Source organism: Melozone crissalis, unplaced genomic scaffold, assembly GCF_028551555.1.
Source record: "Melozone crissalis strain CALT ecotype California unplaced genomic scaffold, PUWL_Pcris_2 ptg000068l_1, whole genome shotgun sequence".
NCBI lineage: Eukaryota > Metazoa > Chordata > Aves > Passeriformes > Passerellidae > Melozone > Melozone crissalis.
The window spans coordinates 7,144,131-7,154,873 of record NW_026535846.1 but is presented as its reverse complement, the minus strand read 5'-3'; the positions used below and the strand labels follow the sequence as shown (position 1 = coordinate 7,154,873).

Sequence of the window (10,743 nt, the reverse complement as noted above, 5' to 3'; positions counted from 1 at the left end):
TCTTACACTTTTCTTGTAATGTGTATAAGAAATGCAAAAATGAAGCAGCATATTGTCTAGGGACCACAAAGACAACCTTTTTCCAAGAAACAGCTTGTTTGGCAAGCACAGGAGGGAAAAACTGAGTCAGGAGGAGTGATGTCAGCCTTTTCTCATGCATCCACATTGTCCTGCTCAACCACAGCTTTGGAATAAGAGACATTCAGATCTAATTTATGGAAACTTAAGCAGATACCAATTGGAGTAGCCCCTGAGTGTTATCAGCATATTTCATAGCTTGTGATGAATCATAAATGAAGTATCTGCTTTCCAGTGCATTAAGGCTACAGCAGAAGTTGATTAGGAGTATTCTGACCCAAGCAATGGTTCACTTTTCAGGGGAGGGGTTGAAATGTCCAGACATCAGCCCAATTTGTCCTGGAGTTATAATGTAGTGGATTACAAACATACTGCACCTTTAAACTCAGTGTCTGCAGTCCATCATGGAGTTTCCATCTTCTCATTACAGCCTGCCACAAGTTTAGCTGGATGGCTGCTGTCTGCAGCCTAGCTGGTCAATTATTTTCCTCTATTTCCACCCCAGAAGAATGCAGGACTCAAAGCCATTTTGCTCTGAAAGTACTCACAGGCTTTTGGTTAAGTATGCCATTAACATGGACCTGCTTCTCCCCTCCACTTTGATCATTGAGCAAGTACCTTTGCTTCCTGCAGGACTAACAATGTTAAATTAATATATTTGCCCAGCAGCTACTGTAACTCTGGATACAGAGTTACCCAACTCTGTATCTCCAGATTGGACCTGAAGGCCAAAGAACAGATTTTGCAGCATTTCAGCCCTGTGAGAAAACCTTTGTTATGCAAAATTCCTCTTATCTCAACTTTTATGAGGTCTCTCAGAGCATAATATAGAGAAGGTAGACTCAAAGATAACTGGAACTGTTCCTTAGAACCTATTATTTTATTAATCAAGAAAGATCAGAGAAATAGGTGCAGGGACAGTAGATGACTAGACAACACTGAACCATAAATTGTCAAAAGCCTGTTCAAAAGAGCTGAGATGTTCAGCAACTCAACTATAGCTGGTTAACTTGTTCTGCCAGTGTAAAAGAGCCTCAGATGTGGGTATGGATCCCTGCAGAATGATCTCCTCACCAAGAAATAGGCAAGAGAAGATTCTGAACTGGCCCCAGTCCCAGCACTGGACACCAAGCAAGGCCAGTAGCACTTGCAAGGCTTGGAATGGTACCAAAGCAGCAGACATTGTCCTGAACCTCACTGTGCTACCTCAGCCATGACCACACAAAGGCTTCCTGTGGCTTTTGAACTGAAATCTCCCACTTTCTGACTCACAGGGGCTGTTCCAGACTGCAGGAAGCAGAAAGTTAACCAGAGCAGTGTGAGGGTCAGACAGCATCAGCTGTTAGAAGCTGTGGTGCTGTGTTCCTCCTGACTCATTTCTCCAGAGACTTTCCCTGGACTGCTCAAGGGAAGCCATCTACTATTTCAGAACAAGTTGGGTTTCCAAAAGCCTTCAAACTAGAACATTTAGTTTTTGCAAACTTTCTCTGTCTTTCTACCCATCAGAAAAATTGATGAAATCCAACTTCCTTGACACTCTCAAGGTGACTTCCAAGATCTCCTCTTCAGAGAGAAAACGAGCTCTGCCCTCCTTGCTGTTCACAGGGTAGGGGAGGTGCAGCAGCAGCTTGCTGTAAAACAGGACACAGGGGATGTCAGTGTCTCAGACCAGGTGAGCAGTTGAGATGTCATTGCAATTTACTCCTGCAATTCCTCAGTCAGTATGGCAGGGAATGTTATCCCAATAAATCTCCTTGTTGTGATGGGGCTCCTGCAACACCTCATGCACAGCAAGACTGGATATTGATAGAAATACTGAAATATTTCCATCACTTAAAAGCAGCCTGGCTTAGGAGCAGCCCCAGAACTACAGAGCTGGAAGCAGTTGCTTGGAGTCTTTTTACCCATCTGTGGGAGAATAAAGTTTTTCAGTATGTAGAACTTGACATCTTGATTGTTTCCCTCATACTGAGACTTGCACTTATATTTGTGAAAGCAGCCCTGGTTCAGGCTGTACCCAAGCAACCATCAGATTTATGGTGAACTTTTTATTTGCTAGGCTTGTGACTAGAGACAGCTGGGTACTGAGAAGATAATGGCAGATCTGAGTCACCAAAAAAAACAGAATTGCAAAAGGAAAAGGATGCTGAGGTTTTCCTACATCTGCAGCATTGCATTAAGCTCCTTCTTTTACTGCCCATAGGTTCAGCAAGTCATTAGCTGAACAATTATTTCTCCCAATTTTCCAGTTTCAAAACAAACATTCCCAAATCTTCTTCCACTCCTGTTGCATCCTTGGGTTAAAACCAAGCACAGGGTAACTGATTTTGCCTGTTTTTGGCAGAGAAAAATGGCTTTTCTATAGTTAGTCTGCTGGGGACTTATTTAGGCCTTAATCCATGGCCTGCTCCTGGAATTTATCTGCAGAAAGCTATTCTCATATAGATCTTCCCACACCCCATTCAGTGCAGCAAGTCAGCCCAGAGAGGATTAAGGTTTCTTATAAAAACAGCCTTTGTGAAGAAGGACTTTGAGCAAAACAGACATGGGAATTATCAGGAAATCTCAGGCAGAGGAATTGCACACCGAGGGAGAGATGGAGGAAGACTGAGAAATCCAAGAGTGTATTATCAGCTATCTTTGTAGGCTTGAAATAGCCCTATTAAAAAAATCAAAGGAAAACTCTTTAGAAAGCCTTGTAACATTTCCAGCTCTGCATTTGTGCTTGGCTATGTCCATAATTTGGCTTTCAGCTACTGAAAATTTATCTGCACGTTTTTTACCACCTTCAGTCATAAGCATTTGTACAAATTAGTGCTTAGGAATACTAGACTAAGTCTTTCAAGATCTTGGGCAGCTTTTTGCCAGGTGTTTTGAGCCCTTGATACTTGTTGTTTAAGTAGCCAAAATCTGTCCCAAAGCTTTTTACTGGACAGTATCACAGATTCAAAGCCAGCAGATTGTGCACCTATGGATGGACTATGAGTGGTTTTTCTGTATTTATTTTTCACAAGCGATTATTAACAATACAATCTCTAACTTTGCTTTCCACACAGACTGCAGTTAAAAGCTTGGCTAAACCCCATTTCAAACAGGATATTAATTGTACTTTTATCAGTTGTGCTGCACTTACTTTTTGGGAGTTCGAAGGTCAAGAACCTTGTCCTGGATGTCTAATGTGATGTCTGAGTACTTGGTCTCTGGCAGCTTGATTTTAATCTGAAACGATGGGCAGAGGTAAAGCTGTGATTACATATGTTGCCCTAAAAGCCATAAAAGAGCTCATTTTCATGAATATTTCAATGCTAGTATCAAAGAGCAACGTTTTGAGTAGGTAATTTGTATCAGAGCAAATCCGACAGTGATAATGACTGCTTTCAATAGCTTAGTGATGTGTATTGATATCCTATTCTCTTCCAGTTCCTGAGCTGCTAATGTGCTTGACAGGTGTTCAACACTCAGCAAAGCCTCGGGCTTTGTGCATTGCAGGGACAGTTTGCTTCTGCTAGAAAGATAACACAGCACTTCTACCTGTCCTGGAGCTCAGAAACCAGGGAGGTCTTTGATTATATAATGATGAGGCAGGATCTGATAGCTGGAACTTTAAAGGCTGCCAGCGCGGTAGCATTTTGCTAGCCCACACAGCTTGTAAAAAATGCAGGAAGATGAAAAAAAAATCTCCTTCCCAGCCCCTCTCCTCTCCAAAAGTGTGTACAAGATGAAACTTCATCTTAGAGCTACATTTTTATTCCCTTTAAGTTTATATGGGGCATATGCATTTGCAGAGGTTGCCTTGAGCACACTTGGTCCTTGAGGAGATACAAAAGTTCCTCAGGTTAGCAAGTGTAAATGCCATCTAAAAATGCTTGGAGAACCATGAGAAAGTGCTACAGGAGGTCAATCAAAGGCAGCAGTGGAGCTTGGTGTTTACATTCTGCCCCTCAGAAAGATGGGGAGGTGGGAAAGGCAGAGAAAGAGCACAGGGAAGGCACCAGAGCTCCAGGCTCAGCTCACCACTATATCTTCACAGCAGGCAGTGGAGGGATCTTTCCCAGTCATCCCAAAGAAGACATCCTCTGTTCCCACGTGCTGCTTGAAGGAAATCTCATACCTGCCAAAGAGAAGCCATTGCCTCAGAATTCTGGAGCAGGAGGCAGAAGGAGACTGTGATTCTCAGAGGACTCTAAATCCTCCTCACACTGCCTCTCCTCCTCTGCACTCTCCCTTCAAGGCTCCAATCCATCTGCACTGGGTTTCTGTTCAGAGCCATGACTGGGACAGCTGGAAGACAGGTGAAAATCACTCACTCCACCTCCCAAAATGCTGCCTCTGCTCCCCTAAACAGCCTTGGCAGGACCAGGAAATGCTTCCTAATGCCTATCAGCAAGTCAAACACCACAAACTCCTGGGAATGGATTTGAAAAGGGAGATGCCACAATTACATGTGTTCTGTTCTGTCCTTTAGCATATTCTTGCAGCCTGAGCATAGCACTCTTAAGCCAGACTGTAGCTTTGCATTCAGCTAGCATTTATTTTCTTTTCCTTCACATCTACAAAATGTGGAATCACGTATTCCCTTGCTCTTGGTAATTAAGGAATGAGGAAAGGAAAACTGAATTTGTATTTATAACATATGCTACTCCTACTAAGTTCAGCAAAATTACTGGGGTGGATCACTTGTCTAAGCTGTTAGAAAATCTTTCACATCTCCAGTGTGCATCTGCATATGTAATAATTCCTAAGTCAGTGACAAATGTGTCTAATAGTTCTGGATGCACCTCTGTAGCCATCTGTTTTCCTTTTAGCACTTTTTCATTGCTTCATTTGATGAACTATTGTAAAGACTTATATTCTCTCTCTTCATCTGTGCAACAAGGGTCAGAAGTGCTTGAGGCTGGAGAAGCTCTGCGGAGGGGAAGGGTCAAAGAACAGCACGAGAAAATCTCTGTGCCCACAATACAGACAGTGTGTTCTGTACCTGACAGTGACCATGTCAGGGACAACTGTGCATGAGGGTGAATTCCAAATTATTTTCAGAAAGGCTGAGTCCCTGCTCAGGTGGGTCTCAGGTCCTGTGTTTAATTGGGAAATTGAAAACCCCATTTTCAGAAAGGCTGAGTCTCTGCTCAGGTGGGTCTCAGGTCCTGTGTTTAACTGGGAAACTGAAAACCTCATTTTTAGAAAGGTGGGTCTCAGGTCCTGTGTTTAGCTGGGAAATTGAAAACCTCATTTTTAGAAAGGTGGGTCTCAGGTCCTGTGTTTAGCTGGGAAATTGAAAACCCCATTTTCAGACAGGTGCCCATTCAGGTGGGTCTCAGGTCCTGTGTTTAGCTGGGAAATTGGACTCCTCATGTCCTGACTTACATGCAGAAAAAAATGAAGATTCTGGTGCACAATGTGCATCTTCATGGGCTACAGGCCATGTGCTCCAGCATTTAACATTTTAGGACATTGAAACAATGATTGGAAATGCAAAATCTGCTTTATGGACTGACCCTCAGGGCTTTCTGACCTCCACAAACTCCAACTCACATGCCTGATTTCAAGAATATTTTTGCTACTGTTTTTCTATGAGCAAGGGAAAAGCCTCTGGTTTCAAGTTGTGCTTTGACAGGCTAAGATTGAGTGACAAGATTTAAGAGCTCAAAATTGCCTGCACCCAGCTTTCCTTCTGCAGTGCTATTTGTCTCTAAAGAGCTTAAATCTTTGAAATGCAAATATACATTGGAGTACTTTATGAATTTATGAGTATGGAAAAATGGATGCAGCTCAGTTGCAGCAGGAAAAAGCAGGTATTTCACACAAATGGCATATTTTAAAGTTAATAAATCGTTTTTCTGACCTACTTCCCCTCCTAATCCCACTTTATACAAGTAACTGACACTGCACATAAACTTATGCTGGAAAAACCAACACTAAGTTTCTGTTCTGAGATCAGAAGACTTCAAGGGAGGGGTTGAAACCATTCTTCATATATTGCTTTAGATGCAACTCTGATATCTTTCCTTTCTTCTTGCACAACACAATCTTTTCAGCTGGCTGTAGATGCTGTTTAATTCTCATTTCCATTAATGCCATGTGAAGCCCACACAGGCAGTCTCAGCTTTCTTACTCTGGTTTTTCTCTAGGGTCCCATGTATCATCAAATTCAGATCCTTCTGGGACCTCCTCAGTATTCCAAATGGTTTTCTTGTTTTCAGATTTCACTTGAAAAGTACCTGTGAGTGAGGAGAAAAATCTCACTGACACATTTTGAAATGTCTCTGTTCCTCAAGTGCTGCTGAAAGCTTAGAATATTTTTCAAGAATGAAAAAAAAAAAAAAAAAAAGAGAAAGAAAAGCCTTTTCTAAAGCCTGGAAAAGTATTTCTAGGCTTTAGAAAAATCTTTGCATTAAAAGCATTCTAGGTAATGATTACAGTCTTCTTCACCTTACTCTCTTATGAATGAGGATTTGTAGAGGGAGGATGTTTTCCTTTCACTTAAATCTTCTTTACCCAACCTTTATTTCCTGGAAATCCTCCTTTCTGGCATATAATATCTAGCACTTCAGAATCAGTAAAGTGTAGAGGGATGAAATAGTAATCTTCCACAAGGCCCCTGACGTGAGATTTTCAGTGAGCAGAGTCATTCACAGGAGGATCACCTCCTCACACAGAAATCCAGCTCTTCCTATTAATTACTGGGCACAGCCCAGACAAGGTGCTGAAGACACATGAAAGTTTTTGGGCAGAACAGGATGATTTATGTCTGTCCTGCATGGAAAAACATTATTTTAGTAAGCTGGTAAATGTGAAACTTGAAGGTTTTAGAGTAGAATCTCTGGTTATTGTTGGATAGCAATAAAAGCAAAAATAATCTATTTTATTTGCCACAGTTCCTTTCCTGCAAAACTCACCCTGGCCCTTGTTGGCCTTTCTTAGGGCTCAATAATGTGACAGCCTCAACTCCAAAAAAATTTAACACTAACTTTGCCAAGTCTCTACCAAAACTGCCTTCCTGTCTTTCCTGAGTTCTTATCTGTAGCTTTTGCTGCTCACTTATGACCCCTGCAGCCCCTGACCAGGCTGTGCTCTGAACTGTTATCATTTCCACTGGAGGCTGCTCTGGCATTGCCCTTTCTGCTCCTCTTTGCATGTTTTAGAGCTAAACTTTCAGGAAAGGAATAATTTTGCAGTGTAATTGTAAGGAATGTCATGCTATGCCCATCTCAAACATCACTGACCCCTCTTTTGTTGCAGGTCAGTCTGCTGTAACTGAATTGTAAATTCAGCAGAATTTTATATTTAAAATTTAAATTAAAATTTAAAAAAAGCTGAACTAAAAATGAGACTGAATGCCAAAGCACACAAATGCTCCTCCTTACTGGTGGTCTCTTTTTTGACTGGTCCAACACTCCCAGGAGTCATGGCACCAACAGAACAGCGTGGCTGCAAAGAAAGGCAAGAGCATCTTAAATCAATTTTTATAGAGCCAAGCTTGGTTACAACCATGATGTCAGTAAATACAGCACATCATCTAAGGTCAAACAAACCCCTGATAGAATTGAAAACACATTATCCCACAGTTTCATGAGTGAACCACTGGAAATTCTCTTTTCTTCACTCTGCCACAGCAGAAAGTGACCTTGACACACTGGGTTTAAGCAGGACCCACAGAAGCCCAGTCATACAGACAGATGTGCTTTGTGAGTTTTGGTTTCCATGGCATTTTGGCAAAATTTCCATGCTTTGCCTGCCATGAAAATATTACAGGAAACCAAGGGTGCTACATGAAAGCCCCATCACAGCATTTGGATTGCTTTTTACTGTAGAGATCATGAGGCAAGAACATTTTCTTCTAATTATGAATCAATTTAGTGCTAATAGGCCAAAGTGAGGCATTTCTCTATATATGAAGATTCCTTGGTTCAATAAAAGTGCCTCATATGCACAGAGCATTAAATTAAATCAAAATAAAGATTTCAATTTACCCAGATTGACTCAGACTTAATTGACATCTCTTGTGGCAACTTTCCATTTCTGTCTCTGAAGTGTCATTCATTTTATTAATAAGATGTAAACAAATTCCTTTTAAAATCAGGATGTTTACTGCAGAGATGTACAGCAATAATGCAGGGTTTAAAAGGCAGCATTAAACAGCTGGAGGATAGTTGGGGTGTGAAGGACCACATCTGAACCCTCTGAAATAAAACTTCAAGGGATTTGCACCCCTTTTATATCAAATATCACTTGCATTGCCACTGCTGGTGCTGGTCAGCTCTTTGTTGAGGAATGATTTGGAGGAACACTCAGGCATTTCCATTTTTGTTATCTGGTTTTTGTTGGTTTTTTTTTTTTAATCTGTTTTGTTTGCTTGTTTGGGGTTTTTTGTTGATTTTTGGTTTGTTTTTTGGGATTTTTTGGTGGTTTTTTAAATTTGTTTTTATTTTTTGTGGTTTGTTTTGTTTTGTTATCCATGTCATAATATGATCTGCTCAAAATCCTGAGAGACTTGGCCATGTTTTGAGCCTTCACAGAGGCCTTCTACATTGTTGGCACCTTTGGGGCTCCTGGGAATATTTCTTCCCAGCACACAGGCAGGCCTGGATAAAATCAGGTGTTGCATGTTGCAGGAATAATGCGTGTTCTCCCAACACTGAGATTTTCATCTGCTCCTGAGAGGAATTGATACAGAAGAACACAATCAGATATTTCTCCAATTATTCATTCAGATTATGCACCTTAGAATGATTGTTCCCCTTTCCCTATTTTACAACCATCAAATACCTGTTGTACTTCAGTGATTAATTATCTCTGCAGCTCTTCAATGCCTGACACACAATTTATACACTCAGTTGCCTCTGGATATTCTGATCCTTACTCAGAAGCTGAGCAGCAAATTTTTCCCCTCATATCTGGTTGTAATTGCCTTCATCTCCAGCAGAGTTCAGGGAAAAGCAGGGGAAATCTGAAGTATCTAAAGCTTTTTCAAGTCCATGTTCTCTTTTCCTTTAGGCTGAAAAACTTAGCCTCACTCACATGTTGTGCTCACACTGTCTCCTTGTTTTCCTGGGGCATTTTGCTCATTCTCAAGAGCTTGTTACTCTGAAAGGATCCTCGAGCTGTTTCAGTCAGACCAAAACCTTCTGAGGTTTTCTGTCATGGACATATTTTATGAAAAATCCTTTCCTTAGGATTTTTCCTCCTGAGAAGCTGACAGGCCTCAGGAACAAAATGTAAACAATGGTTATCTGCTGCTGTGGAATGCAACAGGTGCATCTGTGGTTGGTCTCATGTGGTTGTTTCTAATTAATGGCCAATCACAGTCAGCTGGCTTGGACTCTCTGGTAGTCACAAGATTTTATTACCATTCTTTTCTATTCCTTTCAAGCCTTCTGATGAAATCCTTTCTTCTATTCTTTTAGTATAGTTTTAGTACATAATTTTCTTTTAATATAATATATATAATAAAATAATAAATCAGCCTTCTGAAACATGGAGTCAAGATCCTCATCTCTTCCCTCATCCTCAGACCCCTGTGAACACCACCACAGTTTTCATTCTGCTTTTACTCACTCTGGAGAAAAAGAGATTTGCTTCCCCTTGATCAACAACATAAGGCTATGGTACAATATGTAAAAGAAGCAGCAATTCTCATGAAAGGCTCACCACATCATCATCATCATCATCATCCTCTGGAGCATCACGCAGCAGTTTGGCAAGGCTCTGCAGGGAAGAGCCTGAGAACACGCTGTCCAAATCCATACCCACTGCTCACCTGTGCAGGAAAAACAAGTGGCAGATGAAGCAGGAACTAATTGTGCTTGGAACAGCCTGCAAAGCACAATTTTCCTGCTGTGTGTTTGGGAAGGAAAAGTTTAGCCAAGTTCCTGTGTGTGTGATGACAAAACATGTAAAATGGAACATAAAATCAAAGAATATGGAACATAAAATCAAAGAATATGCTGAGTGGGATGGGACCCATCAGGATCTCCTGGTTCTGTGCAGGACAGCCCGACCCCAGCACGTGCCTGGGTGTCACCACATTTCCCTTCACAGAGAAAAGCAAGGCACAATTCTTCCCAAGAATATTTCTGGGTTTCACATTCTCTGAACCTCAGAGAAAGGGAAAACACAATTCTTATTTGCTGTACCTGTGTTTTTGCCAATGCAATATGGAGATTGTTTACCCAAAGTGATGGTGTTTTGTTTCCTTGGCCTGCCAGGGCCAGGTGTGTGTGTGTGCTGGGACTGTGGACTGACAGTCATGAGATTCTGGGCAGTGTGTGCAGAGTTGAGTGCTTGGCAGATTCAGTTTAGATGTAATGTAACATAGTGTAATATAATATAGAATAATACAGTATAATAAAGTAATCAATTACCCTTCTGATAAGATGGAATCAGATACATCATTCTCTCCCCTCATCAGGGGCAGAAAATAATAATAATACAATACCTGGGAGTGCCGTCCAAATGCTCTTTACACTCCACCAGCCTCGGAAATGTGACCACTATCTGGGATCCTGTTCCCGTGCCCGACCACCTCTGGGGGAAGAATCATTCCGGATACCAACCTAAACCTCCCGAGGGAGCTCCAGCTGCTCCTTCGGGTCCTGGTGTCCCCTGTCCCGCACCCCGTGTCCCGCACCCCGGCCCGGTGTCCCTTGTCCCTCACTCTGCTCCGTC

General features: G+C 41.7%; 1 protein-coding gene across 2 annotated transcripts; it reads right to left on the bottom strand.

Annotated features, from left to right (window-relative positions):
- Positions 1–993: 993 nt before the first annotated feature.
- On the bottom strand, positions 994–10,715 carry DNAAF6 (dynein axonemal assembly factor 6). 2 transcript variants are annotated; one of them, XM_054289387.1, is made up of 7 exons: positions 10,514–10,715; positions 9,727–9,835; positions 7,443–7,506; positions 6,191–6,296; positions 4,093–4,189; positions 3,212–3,297; positions 994–1,709 (listed from the first exon to the last, which is right to left on the bottom strand). In XM_054289387.1, exons 2-7 carry the CDS (start codon positions 9,820–9,822, stop codon positions 1,574–1,576), a joined length of 585 nt encoding a protein of 194 aa, XP_054145362.1. In that variant the 5' UTR covers positions 9,823–9,835; positions 10,514–10,715; the 3' UTR covers positions 994–1,573. The 2 variants fall into 2 exon arrangements, with proteins under 2 accessions (XP_054145362.1, XP_054145363.1); XM_054289388.1 differs by having other exon boundaries at positions 10,632–10,703.
- Positions 10,716–10,743: the final 28 nt, after the last annotated feature.

Coding starts and splice junctions, on each gene's coding strand:
- DNAAF6 (XM_054289387.1), bottom strand. CDS start 9,822: ATGGATTTGGACAGCGTGTTCTCAGGCTCTTCCCTGCAGAGCCTTGCC. Junction 7,507..9,726: donor ATGATGATGATGATGATGTG/GTGAGCCTTTCA, acceptor CTTTCTTTGCAG/CCACGCTGTTCTGTTGGTGC. Junction 4,190..6,190: donor GACCCTAGAGAAAAACCAGA/GTAAGAAAGCTG, acceptor TCTCTTTGGCAG/GTATGAGATTTCCTTCAAGC.